General features: G+C 52.3%; 1 protein-coding gene across 1 annotated transcript in view; it reads right to left on the minus strand.

Moving 5' to 3' along the window:
• LOC147712569 (FYVE, RhoGEF and PH domain-containing protein 2-like) overlaps positions 1-15,041 on the minus strand; it is a 497,527-nt gene extending 482,486 nt beyond the window's left edge. The window contains exon 1 of the mRNA XM_086923272.1: positions 11,863-15,041. Coding sequence (XP_086779398.1) covers positions 11,863-11,933 — 71 coding nt within the window. The 5' untranslated portion in view covers positions 11,934-15,041. The remainder of the gene's footprint in view (positions 1-11,862) is intronic.
• Positions 15,042-15,837: the final 796 nt, after the last annotated feature.

Below are 15,837 nucleotides of genomic sequence, written 5' to 3' on the forward strand. Positions count from 1 at the left end.
CGTTACATATAATCTTGCGCAAAATCCGGGGGTCTTGTGTGTGCCCCGTATACAAAGATTATGGCTTGTCTTTCTTGTCCAAAATCTGTATTTTATAGAAGAAATTAAAAAACAACAGTACTCCTTCGAAACATTACTAGGGGGCCAGGTGTATTAAGCTTCCCTCTCAGTAATAATTTATTTATATCACGCTTTAAAATCAGGAAGACTCTGGTACATGCATTCAATATTTTAATTGAACTCACTCAGTATATTTTCCGACTGTTTCCTAAACATAGATAAAGGCAATTTTTTGCCTCAGGATCTATTTGGAAAAAACAGACCTAAAATCAATTTCTTTATCGGTATTGTCACAATGTAGAAAAATATGAAAAAACATTTTCCACTTACTCGCTAGCTGGTGACTCCCTGCATGGATAGGCGTATATGTTTGTATCTAAATGAATGCATATCTTTTTCTGTGTCACTGGGTGTGTGATGGGTAGTTCATAATCATAACTGTAATATATATCTGGAATTGTAGATACTTTTTTTTTTTTTAATTGATTTATTTTGTATGTTGGTGTTTTGTTTTTGGTCTCATTTCAGATTCCATATCCCTCATAGAACAGAGGTTGTGCACCTGAGTTTTTATCAGTACAGCGATTACAAGTTGGTAAAAACACATACGTATAGCTGATTATCTTCCTTCCAATGTGAGTAGGCTACTTAGGGTTGGTCCTGCCCCGTTGGGAGAGAATTTACCACTTGTCCTGAGGAATGCTGGGTCGAACAGGGCCCTAAAGCTGAAACATGTCGACCGATTTTTAGGACAGGGGGTTCAAATTTACTTAACCCTTTGTTGTCCGTACATTCACACTGTTTTTTTTTTTTATAAAACCTTTATTTTGCAGTATAGTAAAGGGGAAAATAAAAAAAATAGGCGACATACCGCCACGAAACCCCACACAGGGGGCGCAAAGAAGGGGGAGGGACTCATCCAAAGGGGAAGGGCGATAGAGCTCCATAGTCCATCCATAATAGGGATTCTAGTCCAACATAGGCAGCGGCAGAGCGAGGCAACGCTCAAAGTCCGCACGTGGCACTGTAGCCCTCCCCAGGCACAGTTAGTCGCAGCGAGAGAAAAGGGGGAAAGGAGAACAGAGAACGAACACCCCAACTATCCCCCACCCACAACCCTCCCCAACATCACCCTCCCCCCAGTGACGGCGACTAGCACTCATAGCACTCAACACAGGCATTCTTGAAATCAAATCTGGAAAAGATGGAGAGATCGCAATGTTGGCGGGCACACAGCTGAGGGCAAACCTCGGGATAGAAATCTCACAAGTGAGCCCCAATTGTACATGAAGTTCTTAAAGCGCCCCAGGAAGATGTCAGAAAGGCGTTCCATGCTTAACAGACGCCACAGTCGGGCATGCCACAAGGAAATGGCCGGGGCAGATGGGGATTTCCACGCTGCCGCTAGAGTCTTTTTGGCCGCACCCAAACACAGCCACATCACCCGCTTATCCGCCTTAGTCTGGTGTTCAAGTAGCGGGTCTCTAAGCCCCAGTAGGACAAAGTCCATGGAGTTCGGTATCGGGTAACCCAAGATGCCTCTAATGTGGGATAGAATCTCAGCCCAGTACGGCTGGATGGTAGGGCAGTCCCACCAAATATGTTTAAAGTCTCCCAACATCCCACAGCCCCGCCAACACCTATCCGAAGTAGCTGGGAATATGCGGCGCAACTTTGAGGGATATAGGTACCAATCAAAGATGACTTTCATATGCGCTTCTCTGAGATCAGCAGAGTGATTGTGCGCTGTCACGTCTCTCCATAGGGCCCGCCATTCGATAGCAGAGATGTCCCTCCCCAGCGTGGCTTCCCAGTGATCTTGATATCGTGGGCGTGGTGACACGGCAGAGTCTAATAACAGTTTATACAGGAAGGAGATCGCGCCCCTCATGGTAGTAGTGTGAAGAAGGAAGGACTCAAATTTTGACAAGGGTCTGGTAGCCGCGTCCACCACTGCAGGTGATGTAGCCCAATGCAGGAGTTGGAGATGCCTAAAGCGCTCCGTCGGGAGGACACCATAGTCCCTCATACAGTTGTGGTAAGTGAGGGGTATGGCGCCATGGAACAAATGGGTGAGTGCTCTACAGCCACCCTCCCTCCATCCGTCAAACGGTCCCTCCTCCAGAGCCGGTGGAAAAGCCGGATTGAAATGAATTGGGGTGAAAGGGGACGGGAACGTGGTCCAGCGGTCGTCTCCGCTCACCGTGTCCCATACCTTCAGCACCGTGCTCGTGGGGGTGCTAATGTAGGCATTCCTGGGGCGGTCCGCTTTAGGTTTCCAGGCTAAGTCCCAAACGGAGCGGCCCGCCACGCTACGGTCCATGTGGAGCCAGTGTTTCTCCGACTGCTGTTGGGACCACTCTACAATGTCCCTCAGTTGGGCAGCTTTGTAGTATAAATGCAGGTCCGGAAAGCCCACCCCCCCCTCCGAGCGTGGGCGCCTCAGGACGTGGAATGGGAGCCGTGCTCGGCCACCCTGCCAGACATACCGGAGCATCATGGTCTTTAATTGGCGGAAGTAGTCCAGCCCTATCGGAATAGGTAACGCCTGGAATAGATACAACAGTTTGGGAAGGAGCACCATTTTGAGGGCGTGCACCCTGCCTAGCCACGAGATGTATTTAGGCTTCCAGCGTTCCAGCTCAGCCCTCACGGAGGATAGCATCGGGGGGAAATTAGCGTGGAACAGGGCATTCACGGTAGAGGTCAGTCGTACGCCCAAATAGAGCAAGGACTCTGAAGCCCAGGCAAGTGGAGTGAGCAGCCCGGCCGCGTGTACCTCCCCCGTCGAGAGAGTCAGGTTGAGGATGTAGGATTTATCAAAATTCACCTTAAAGCCCGCCACTTCTTCGTAGGCCGAGAGCACTGAGTGGACATGTGGCAGCGACAGCGCCGGGTCCCTGATGGACAGCAGAACATCATCCGCAAAGAGCGAGATCTTGTGCTGTTCACCCGTAAAGGGAAGACCCAAAATCCCCTCATTACCCCGGACTGCTAATGCCAATGGCTCAATACTCAGAGCAAAGAGCAGGGGTGAGAGGGGACAACCCTGGCGCGTCCCTCGGGAATGGCGAAAAGCCGTGGATCTATGGCCATTGACCAAAACACGGGACGTGGGCCCACTGTAATTAGCCTCAACCATCTTCACGAACGCGGGTGAGAAGCCGAAAGCCACTAGAGTCCGATGTAGAAAGCCCCAGTCGACGCGGTCGAAAGCCTTCTCTGCGTCGAGCCCCACGAGCACCGCGGGTATGTGGAAGCGCTCCGCCTTCTCGATGAGGTGTATGACGCGGCGCAGGTTATCATGGGTCTGTCTGCCCTTGATAAATCCCGATTGATCAGGATGGATCAGGGCCGGCATCAAGTCCTGCAGCCTAGTCGCCAAGATAGAGGAATACAGTTTGGCGTCCAAATTGAGGAGTGCTATCGGGCGGTAGGATGAACAAAGGGTAGGATCCTTCCCCGACTTGGGAATAATGCTGATTAGCGCCTCAGCCATAGAGTCTGTGGTTCTGCCCTCAATCGCCATTGCGTTGAAGAGGGAAACCAAGTAGTCGCATAGTTCAGAAGCAAATGTTTTGTAAAAGAGGGCCGTGTAGCCATCAGGGCCGGGGGCCTTGTGCAGCTTCAGGTTTTTAATGGCCTCCAAGATCTCCTCACGGGTGACGGGGGAGGTTAGCAATTCGTTCCATTCTCTAGAAACCTTCGGGAGTGGCAGGCCCTCCAGGAATTTGGACTGTGCGCCGGGATCGAGAGTGTCACTCGAATAGAGTGCCGCGTAAAAGCGCCCGAAGATGGCTGCTTTGTCCGCGTCTCTATGCTGGACAGATCCCGCCTGATCGCGAATACCCCCGATATATTCCTTCTCGTGTTTGTCCCGCAGTTGTCGGGCCAAATGACGCCCGATCTTGTTGCCCTGGGAGTAGGAGGTACGCCTGAGTCGCAGAAGGGTGAATTCCGCCCTGTTATTGTAGTGGGCCCTCAGTTTCCCTCGGACCGCTGTTAGGGGGCGTAGGGTCACCCTGGATGGGTTCGCCTTGTGGGCCTGCTCCAAGGTAGCCAATTCCAATTCCAGAGCCTCCCTCTCCTCGCGCCGCAGTTTATTCAGGTTCGCGTTGAGAGCGAGGCACGTGCCCCGCAGGGAGGCCTTGCATGCGTCCCACGTGGTATATACCGACGTGTCCGAGGGTGGGTTAAGGAGGAAGAAATCACCAATTGCCTTACGCAGTGCCTTACACGACTTCTCGTCCCGGACCAGAGCCGCCGGAAAGTACCACTTACGCCAACCATCCCCCCCAGCGGCCCAGCGCAGTCCCAGAACAACGAGGCTGTGATCCGACAGTGAAAGTGGAAAAATATTCGCCAGTTGTACATCTCCCCGAAGAGCCTGGCTGAGTAGGATATAATCAATACGGGAGTATGTGTGGTGTACGTTGGAAAAGAAGGTGTAGTCTCTGGCCTGTGTGTGAAGAAAGCGCCAACCATCAAACAACCCTAGATCTCTCAACTGTTGCTTAGTTTTGTCCGAAAAGACGCCTGTGTCCACCCTGCGGCCCCCAGAGCTATCCTGCCCTCTGTCCCATACCATGTTGAAATCGCCTAGCATTATTAAGTGACCCTCCACAAAGTCCCCCATTCTGTCCAGCAAATCCTGCAGAAAGCCATTCTGACCCGTATTAGGGGCATACAAGACAGCAAAGGTACACAGGCGGTCTCGCAACAGACCTTTCACCAGAAGCCAACGGCCGTCTCTATCCGCACTCACACCCAGGGGCTGAAAGTGAAGGGAAGCCCGGAAGAGTAGGGCCACCCCTCTGTGCTTCGTGGCTGCAGAGGCCCTGTAGATAAGGGGGAACTGCCGATGACGAAGCCTCAGTTCATCTTTCCTAGCTAGATGGGTTTCCTGGAGGGCCACTATATCCAGATGGTGATCTATGATGTACTTCCAGAGCTTCTGCCTCTTCTGTGGGGAGTTAAGGCCCTTGACATTCCAAGTCCCTACGCTAACAGGCATAAGGGCTCACACAGATTCCATGCCATGCTCACCATCAAACAGTCCCGCGGCCCGCCCCAGACTCGTACTTGCCCCACCAGCCAAGCCCAAAGAGAAAGAACAACCACGGGGTCTCTAGGGAAGAAACCCAGCCACAACCAATTCAGGAGGCCCTCCCGGCCACCCCGCGAGTCCCATGAGGCAGCCACATCTCCAAGGCACATAAGGGTCAACAAGGGTAGTTCCCAGAACCCCACGTAAAACACAAATGAAAGTAACGATAATGAACCTGTCATCTCATATTCTCCACACAGTGTCGCCGCCACCCCTCGAACACCCAACCCCGCCCCAAAACACCCCGCTATGTCACCCACAATCAGAGCGCCAACAAACCCCCCCAGCACCCCTCCAAGAACAAAGAACAACAAAATGCCACTCAAGGCACTGAACCTGAACCTCGCAGTCTTCAGTTCCAGCAGGTCACGGTTCAAAAGTCCCCCACTGGACTGTGGTAGGGGCAGGGGAGTCCACCTTGGGACCCCCAGGTCCGAAATCCGGGGTGTCTTCTCCAAAAGTACCTTAGTACCCCGAGGACCTCAGACCAAGAGCCCCCTCCGACGCCACTTCGCTGTTGTGGGGTCAAGCTGCTCCAGAGCTCAGCTGGGAGTCCGCCACAGTGGCGGAGGCTACCGATGCTACCGCTGCATCCCTCTCCTGTGCACTAGCCGCCGAATCTGGTCGCCGTCGCTCCGGTGATGGGCCCACCCTGTGCCATGAGGAAGAGCGCCGCCGCCTACGGAATGGCGAGCCACGTGCCTCCTGCGATGGTGTCGTCTCTTCGATGCCCAGCAGCTCCTTCGCCACCTGTAAGGAGTTGATCTGCCTCAATCTATTCTCCCACCGAAAGACGATCCGGAAAGGGTGACCCCATGAGTAGGACACCCCGCGCTCCCGGAGGAAGGCGGTCACAGGTCGGAAATCCCTCCGTTTCTGTAAGGTTGTCGCCGCTAGATCCTGGTACAGCTGGGGGTGGTGGCCCCTGAATTGTAATGAGGAGATGGTTCTAGCCTTCCTCAATATCCTCTCCTTCATCTGAAAGTCATGTACACAGACAAGGATGTCCGGCGGTGGGCCCCCATTTCTCCTGGGTAGCCCCACTCTGTGCACTCTGTCCATCAGGATTTCCCGCACTTCTTCATCCTCTAGGATCTGAAGGAACAAGGCCAGGACGTACCCACGCAGGTCCCCCGCTTCACCATCCCACGGTACCGCCTTAATACGTATGTTGTTCCTTCTGGAGCGGTTTTCCAAGTCCTCTGTGTGGGTTTGTAAGCTCAGATTCTGCTCCGTGAGACGTAGGATGTCCTGCTGGAGTTGGTGCACATCATTCGCCATGCTAAGGTCATGGTCCTCCAGCGTCGCCACCCTCTCGCCGATCCCATCGACATCCCTCCGCACCTCCCTGAGGTCCGAGGCCAGCTGTGTACGGAGTTCGGTAATATCCTCTTTGATGGTAGCGAAGAGTTCCTTCATGAAAGCCTTGGTCGCCGGAGCTTCATCATCCGACTGTTTAGAGGAACCACTGGCTCCCGGCGACGCAGGCTGCTGCGACGGTTTGGAGGCCCCCTCCTTCCCCTTATTCCCTCCTCTGCGCTGTGAGTTGGACATGGCCGTGAACTCCGTCACCCTCCTTCCACCAAACTCTAGGCAGACGCGGTCGGGAGGACCAGTCACCGGCAAGGGATTCACAGCGTCGGGCCTCCTGTCGGCGGCGTAGTTCACCTTGTCCCGGGTTCAAGCAGGCGTGCTCAGTCGGCAAGGCGGCCTCCCCCTCTCGGGGCGTTTACTGCACTCCGGTGCCCGGGTTGGGCACCCACCTCCAGCGCTCACAGGACCATGCGGGCCGTTGCGGGAAGAGACCCCCTCCTGGTGGTCAGTGAATGCAGCTCGCCACCATCCGGCCTCCGCGTCTTCCAGCTGCGTCCCCTCTTCTACCTCAGGGTGCAAGGGGCAGCAGCACAGGGTCAGCGGTCAGCCGGGCGCAGGTCCGAGGAGAACGCGGTGAGCGTCTCCAGCTAGCAGCACAGCGAGGGCGAGCGCCAAACAGGGGTACATCAAGATGGCGGCGCCAGTCTGCACGGTGGGTCTCCCACCTCAGGTAGTTAATTGTCCCAGCCGCTGGTGCAGGTGGAATGCTCCTTCGGGCAGGACCAAGCAACGTAGAGGAAGCGCCCCTGTTTCGCAGGCGCCGCTCTCGATCCGCCCTCGGCTCAGGTCCCACTTAGCCGCGGTGCCCTGCGCGTCTCCGCCAGTACCTCGCGCCACACCGCCGTTCCGGTGTACCTTCCGCTGTGCTCCGGTGGCGGGGGTAGCAAAGGCGCCCCGGCCTGTCCGCCTCCGTCGGGGTCAGGGCCGCTGTCTGTGAGCCCGCCTCGCTGGGTCCGCCGATGCGCTCCTCCCCGCAGCTCCCCGCAGGGACGTGCCTCGCTCCTCGTCTGACCCACGCCGGGGTCGTCAGCAGCAGCCGGGCCCGCCAGGGGCGAGACGTCGCTCAAGGAGAGGCCGGGTCCTCTAGTACGCGAGGACGCGGCGTCACAGGCCGCAACTTGGATCGACCCCCAGAGGCGCCGCAGGCTCCAAAACTCCTCCTCGGCGGCACCGGAGCACTCCGCCAGTCACCACAATTCGCAGAGCGCCGAGCAGCGCTCTCGGGACCCCGCTATACGCTGCTTTGTAGAAGCGGCGCCGGAGAGGTTCGAAAGTGCGTCCTACTCCGACGCCATCTTGGCCACGCCCCCCATTCACACTGTTTTTAATTGGGTTCGAATCACCCCTCTATTAAAAGTGTTGGTCGAGGGAGTGGTCTACACCCTTTTTAATCTGCACCTGTTTGGATTATTATACCCTTACACATACTAACTACAGGAACCCGATGAAGAAACACGGCTACCTACCATGTGTGGGTGCCTGAGGGTTCCTTTTTTCCACACTGGGAATTCACTATCCTTCTGATACAGTTTACTCTCTGATATAAGGCACTTAAGGGTGGTGGTGGACGAGTCGTCTCACCGTTTCTCCTTTTTGAGCTTTGTATATCAATTAACCAATTAATTACAAATAAATACAAAAAAATAAATTTAATAATGTAATTAATTATAATTAAATTACTTCCCACCCTATTCCCCTATAAACCCACAACCCGCTACAGAAAATACAATTATACAATATACATAATTATCAATTAATCAATTCATTAAAATGAATTACAAATTATACTTTAATTAATTAACAATTAAAAATTTAAATATCAATTAATTCAATATAAATACCAATAAATACATTTAAACATTTAAATAATTATATTTAAATTACTTCCCACCCTATTCCCCTATAAACCCACAACCCGCTACATAAAATACATTAAGACAATTTACATAATTATCAATTAATCAATCAATTAAAATGATTCACCAATTATATTTTAATTAATTAATAATTACAATTTTAAATATACATTAATTCAAAAGAAATACCAATAAATACATTTAAACATTTAAATAATTATATTTAAATTACTTCCCACCCATTTCCCTATAAACCCACAACCTGCTACAGAAAATACATGAATAGAATTAACATAATTATCAATTAATCAATTAATTAAAATACTTAACAATTAAATGTTAATTAATTACCGAATAATTATCAATTAACTATTAATTCTAAATAAATACAAATAAATAAATTAACATATTTAATTATTTATAATTAAATTACTTCCCACCCTATTCCCCTATAAACCCACAACCCGCTACAGAAAATACATTATTAAAATTAACATAATTATCAATTAATCAATTTATTAAAATATTATCAATTATATTTTAATTAATTACCAATTAATTGTCAATTAACAATGAATTCTAAATAAATACCAATAAATAAATTAACATATTTAATTAATTATAATTAAATTACTTCCCACCCTATTCGCCTATAAACCCACAACCCGCTACAGAATTATATTACGCAAAAAAAATACTATAAAATTAATTAAAATAAATTATAAAATAAATATACACTTTTCACACATATACTAACATAAAAAATACTTTAAAAAATTAATATTAACTTACCTCAAATTTGATATTTTTGTTGTCTATATTCTGTCATTCTATATTTTTGTTGTCTATATTCTGTCCATTCGATATTTTGTCCATTCTATATTAATTAATTCGATATTTATGCGATTCTATTCGATATTTTTGTAGTCTATATTCTGTCCATTCGATATTGTGTCCATTCTATATTTTTTACTCGATATTAATGTAACTCGATATTAAAAGCTCAATATTTTGACTGTATACCGTGTGAGCCTCTCCCAACAGTGGCATCAGTGCTCTGCAACCCCAGTAGTGTGAGCCTCTCAGAACAGTGGCATCAGTGCTCTGCAACCCCAGCGGTCTGAGCCTCTCCCAACAATGCAACAGTGCTCTGCAACCCCAGCAGTGTGAGCCTCCCACAACAGTGCATCAGTGCTCTGCAACCCCAGCAGTGTGAGCCTCTCCCAACAGTGGCATCAGTGCTCTGCAACCCCAGCAGTGTGAGCCTCCCACAACAATGCATCAGGGCTCTGCAACCCCAGCAGTGTGAGCCTCCCACAACAGTGCATCAGTGCTCTGCAACCCCAGCAGTGGGAGCCTCTCCCAACAGTGGCATCAATGCTCTGCAACCCCAGCAGTGGGAGCCTCTCCCAACAGTGGCATCAGTGCTCTAAAACCCCAGCAATGTGAGCCTACCACAACAATGCATCAGTGCTCTGCAACCCCAACACTGAAAGCCTCCCTAACAGTGGTATCAGGGCTCTGCAACCCCAGCAGTGTGAGCCTCTCCCAACAGTGGCATCAATGCTCTGCAACCCCAGCGATATGAGCCTCTCCCAAGAATGCAACAGTGCTCTGCAACCCCAGCAGTGTGAGCCTCCCACAACAGTGCATCAGTGCTCTGCAACCCCAGCAGTGTGAGCCTCTCCCAACAGTGGCATCAGTGCTCTGCAACCCCAGCAGTGTGAGCCTCCCACAACAATGCATCAGGGCTCTGCAACCCCAGCAGTGTGAGCCTCCCACAACAGTGCATCAGTGCTCTGCAACCCCAGCAGTGGGAGCCTCTCCCAACAGTGGCATCAATGCTCTGCAACCCCAGCAGTGGGAGCCTCTCCCAACAGTGGCATCAATGCTCTGCAACCCCATCAGTGTGAGCCTCTCGGAACAGTGCTTCAGTGCTCTGCAATCCCAGCAGTGAGTGCCTCCATAACAGTGGAATCAGTGCTCTGCAACCCCAGAAGTCTGAGCCTCCCCAACAGTGGCATCAGTGCTCTGCAACCCCAGCAGTGTGAGCCTCCCCCAACAGTGCATCAGGGCTCTGCAACCCCAGCAGTGTGAGCCTCCCACAACAGTGCATCAGGGCTCTGCAACCCCAGCAGTGTGAGCCTCTCCCAACAGTGACTTCAGTGCTCTACAATCCCAACACTGAAAGCCTTCCCAACAGTGGCATCGGTGCTCTGCAACCCCAGCAGTGTGAGCCTCCCACAACATTGCATCAGGGCTCTGCAACCCCAACACTGAAAGCCTCTCCCAACAGTGGCATCAGTGCTCTGCAACCCCAGCAGTGTGAGCCTCCCCAACAGTGGCATCAGTGCTCTGCAACCCCAGCAGTGTGAGCCTCTCCCAACAGTGGCATCAGTGCTCTGCAACCCCAGCAGTGTGAGCCTCTCCCAACAGTGGCATCAATGCTCTGCAACCCCAGCAGTGTGAGCCTCTCCCAACAGTGGCATCAGTGCTCTGCAACCCCAGCAGTGTGAGCCTCTCCCAACAGTGGCATCAATGCTCTGCAACCCCAGCGGTCTGAGCCTCTCCCAACAATGCAACAGTGCTCTGCAACCCCAGCAGTGTGAGCCTCCCACAACATTGCATCAGGGCTCTGCAACCCCAACACTGAAAGCCTCCCCAACAGTGGCATCAGTGCTCTGCAATCCCAACACTGAAAGCCTCCCCAACAGTGGCATCGGTGCTCTGCAACCCCAGCAGTGTGATCCTCCCCAACAGTGCATCAGTGCTGTGCAATCCCAACACTGAAAGCCTCCCCAACAGTGGCATCAGGGCTCTGCAACCCCAGCAGTGTGAGCCTCTCCCAACAATGCAACAGTGCTCTGCAACCCCAACACTGAAAGCCTCCCCAACAGTGCATCAGTGCTCTGCTACCCCAGCAGTGTGAGCGTCTCCCAACAACGCATCAGTGCTCAACAACCCCATCAGTGAGAGCCTCTCCCAACAGCGCATCAGTGCTCAACAACCCCACCAGTGAGAGCCTCCCACAACAATGGCATCAGTGCTCTGAAACCCCAGCAGTGGGACTCTTCCCCAAAAGCACTGTCAGGGCTCCACAGCCCCAGCGGTGTAAGCCTCCCACAAAAGTGCATCAGTGCTCTGCAACCCCAGCAGTGTGAACCTCCCCCAACAGTGCCATTACTGTTCTACAATCCAAGTACTGCAAACTCCTTATATTACATTAATGTACATTTGCATTGTATGCAGTGCCACTAAATGTATGCTTCATAGTACACCCTGAGTAAATTGTAGGCAAGCTGACCATGCTTATCTGCCCCTACCAAAGGGCTAGTAAACAGTGAAAAAGCCTGGGCTCTTCCTCGCCGCATCATCTCTTAAGTACTCCAATGATGAGCATGTACCCGTTTCCCCTATTCAGCAAACTTTTATTGTACCCAATCCCTTCAGTACTACGTCACTTACCTCACTGATTGGTCTTCAAATTGGGCAATAATTTGGAAAACTGGCTTTTTGCTTACAGTCCCACCTTCCATCACTGCAGGAGACAAGTCGAAAACATACACCTTCCAAGTCCACACCGAAGGCAGACAACCCCTTCTTAAGAGCAGTAAAAGATGTCCGTCATCCTTAGCATGTGCACTACAAGCTAGTCTTAGCGGAGATACCAGGAGACCAAGATCCTCAGAAAATGCAAGAAGGTAACCTGAACACCTCCCCAAGAAGAGGTATTATCCCAAACTGGACCAGAGCTATCCTACTGCACCCAAGACCAGAGAGGGATAAGCACACCAGCTGCTTCCAAGAGTCCCTACTGACCCTCTAGGAGGCAGCTCCTAGAATGTAACTACCAGTCAGCAGTGTGGTGGTGTGCGTCTGGACCCAAAGTGGTTCTGATGGTGCTCCTCTGTCAGGAGTTAGTGAATCTGGCTGCTGAGGGATGTTTGCAGCCCAGGCGGTTCTGGTGCTCCCCTGTCTGAGGTTAGTGAATGTGGACCTCCAATGGATGTCTGCAGCCCGGGCTTGTCTGGTGGTGCTCAACTGTCTGAGGTTAGTGAATCTGGTCGCTGAGGGATGTCTGCAGTCCAGGTGGTTCTGGTGGTGCTCCTCTGTCTTAGGTTACTGATGCCGGACTGCTGACGGGTCTGGCGGTGCTCCTCTGTCTGAGGTTATTGATGCTGAAATGCTGAGAGATGTCTGCGGTCCAGGGGGGTGTGGTGGTGCTCCTCTGTCAGAGGTTAGTGAATCTTGTCGCTGAGGGATATCTGCAGTCCAGGCGGTTCTGGTGGTGCTCCAGTGTCTTAAGTTATTGATGCTGGACTGCTAGGGATGTCTGCAGTCCAGGTGGGTCTGGCGGTGCTCCTCTGTCTTAGGCTATTGATGCTGGACTGCTGAGGGACGTCTGCAGTCCATGCGGGTGTGGTGGTGCTCCTCTGTCAGAGGTTAGTAAATCTGTCCACTAAGGGATGCCTGCAGCCCAGGCGGTTCTGGTGGTGCTCCTCTGTCAGAGGTTAGTGAATCTGGTCACTGAGGGATGTCTGCAGTCCAGGCGGTTCTGGTGGTGCTCCTCTGTCTGAGGTTAGTGAATCTGGTCACTGAGGGATGTCTGCAGTCCAGGCGGTTCTGGTGGTGCTCCTCTGTCTGAGGTTAGTGAATCTGGTCGCTAAGGATGTCTGCAGTCCAGGCGGGTCTGGTGGTGCTCCTCTGTCTGAGGTTATTGATGCTGGACTGCAGAGGGATGTCTGCAGTCCAGGCGGGCCTGGTGGTGCTCCACTGTCTGAGGTTAGTGAATCTGGTCACTGAGGGATGTCTGCAGCCCAGGCGGTTTTGGTGGTGCTCCTCTGTCTGAGGTTAGTGAATCTGGTCACTGAGAGATGTCTGCAGTCCAGGCGGTTCTGGTGGTGCTCCTCTGTCTTAGGTTATTGATACTGGACTACTGAGGGATGTCTTCAGTACAGGCGGGTCTGGTGGTGCTCCTCTGTCTGTGGTTAGTGAATGTGGACCTCTGATGGATGTCTGCTGCCCGGGCGGTTCTGGTGGTGCTCCTCTGTCAAAGATTCGTGAATCTGGCCGCTGAGGGATGTCTGCAGCCCAGGCGGTTCTGGTAGTGCTCCTCTGTCTTAGGTTATGGATGTTGGACTGTTGAAGGATGTCTGCAGCCCAGGCGGTTCTGGTGGTGCTCCCCTGTCTGAGGTTAGTGAATGAGGACCTCCAATGGATGTCTGCAGCCCGGGCGGGTCTAATGGTGCTCCACTGCCTTAGGTTATTGATGCTGGACTGCTGATGGATGTCTGCAGCCCAGGTGGTTCTGTTGGTGATCCTCTGTCAGAGGTTAGTGAATGTGGACCTCCAATGGATGTCTGAAACCCGGGCAGGTCTGGTGGTGCTCTGCTTTCTGAGGTTAGTGAATCCGGTCGCTGAGGGCTGTCTGCAGTCCAGGTGGGTCTGGCGGTGCTCCTCTGTCTGAGGTATTGATGCTGGAGTGCTGAGGGATGTCTGTAGTCCAGGCAGGTCTGGTGGTGCACCTCTGTCAGAGGGTAGTGAATCTGGTTGCTGAGGGAAGTCTGCAGCCCAGGCTGGTCTGGTGGTGCTCCTCTGTCTTAGGTTATTGATGCTGGACTGCTGAGGGATGTCTGTAGTCCAGGCGGGTCTGGTGGTGCTCCTCTGTTAGAGGTTAGTGAATCTGGATGCTTAGGGATGTCTGCAGCCCAAGCAGTTCTGGTGGTGATCCTCTGTCTACAGTTAGTAAATGTGGGCTGTTGGAGATGTCGGCTGCCCAGGCAGTTCTGGTGGTGATCCTCTGTCTGAGGTTTGTGAATCTGGTCGCTGAGGGATGTCTATAGTCCAGGCAGGTCAGGTGGTGCACCTCTATCAGAGGTTAGTGAATCTGGTTGCGGAGGCAAGTCTGCAGCCCAGGCGGGTCTGGTGGTGCTCCCCTGTCTGAGGTTATTGATGCTGGACTGCAGAGGGATGTCTGCAGTCCAGTCGGGTCTGGTGGTGCTCTGCTGTCTGAGGTTAGTGACTCTGGTTACTGAGAGATGTCTGCATCCCAGGCGGTTTTGGTGGTGCTCCTCTGTCTGAGGTTAGTGAATCTGGTCAGTGAGAGATTTCTGCAGTCCAGGCGGTTCTGGTGGTGCTCCTCTGTCTTAGGTTACTGATGCTGGACTACGGAGGGATGTCTTCAGTACAGGCGGGTCTGGTGGTGCTCCTCTGTCTGTGGTTAGTGAATGTGGACCTCTGATGGATGTCTGCTGCCCGGGCGGTTCTGGTGGTGCTCCTCTGTCAGAGATTAGTGAATCTGGCCGCTGAGGGATGTCTGCAGCCCAGGCGGTCCTGTTAGTGCTCCTCTGTCTTAGGTTATGTATGTTGGACTGCTGAGGGATGTCTGCAGCCCAGGCGGTTCTGGTGGTGCTCCCCTGTCTGAGGTTAGTGAATGTGGACCTCCAATGGATGTCTGTAGCCCGGGCAGGTCTGGTGGTGCTCTGCTTTCTGAGGTTAGTGAATCCGGTCGCTGAGGGCTGTCTGCAGCCCAGGCAGTTCTGGTGGTGCTCCTCTGTCTGAGGTTAGTGAATGTGGTCGCTGAGGGATGTCTGCAGTCCAGGCGGGTCTGGCGGTGCTCCTCTGTCTGAGGTATTGATGCTGGACTGCTGAGGGATGTCTATAGTCCAGGCAGGTCTGGTGGTGCACCTCTATCAGAGGTTAGTGAATCTGGTTGCGGAGGCAAGTCTGCAGCCCAGGCGGGTCTGGTGGTGCTCCTCTGTCTTAGGGTATTGATGCTGGACTGCTGAGGGATGTCTGTAGTCCAGGAGGGTCTGGTGGTGCTCCTCTGTCAGAGGTTAGTGAATCTGGTTGCTGAGGGATGTCTGCAGCCCAAGCAGTTCTGGTGGTGATCCTCGGTCTACAGGTAGTAAATGTTGGCTGCTGAGGGATGTCTGCAGCCCAGGACGTTCTGGTGATGATCCTCTGTCTGCAGATAGTAAATGTGGGCTGCTGAGGGATGTCTGCAACCCAGGCAGTTCTGGTGGTGATTCTCTGTCTTAGGGTATTGATGCTGGACTGCTGAGGGATGTCTGTAGTCCAGGAGGGTCTGGTGGTGCTCCTCTGTCAGAGGTTAGTGAATCTGGTTGCTGAGGGATGTCTGCAGCCCAAGCAGTTCTGGTGGTGATCCTCGGTCTACAGGTAGTAAATGTTGGCTGCTGAGGGATGTCGGCAGCCCAGGACGTTCTGGTGATGATCCTCTGTCTGCAGATAGTAAATGTGGGCTGCTGAGGGATGTCTGCAACCCAGGCAGTTCTGGTGGTGATTCTCTGTCTTAGGGTATTGATGCTGGACTGCTGAGGGATGTCTGTAGTCCAGGAGGGTCTGGTGGTGCTCCTCTGTCAGAGGTTAGTGAATCTGGTTGCTGAGGGATGTCTGCAGTCCAGGCGGTTCTGGTGGTGA

The sequence above is a fragment of the Lissotriton vulgaris genome, chromosome 5 (genome assembly GCF_964263255.1).
Source record: "Lissotriton vulgaris chromosome 5, aLisVul1.2, whole genome shotgun sequence".
Taxonomy (NCBI): Eukaryota; Metazoa; Chordata; class Amphibia; order Caudata; family Salamandridae; genus Lissotriton; species Lissotriton vulgaris.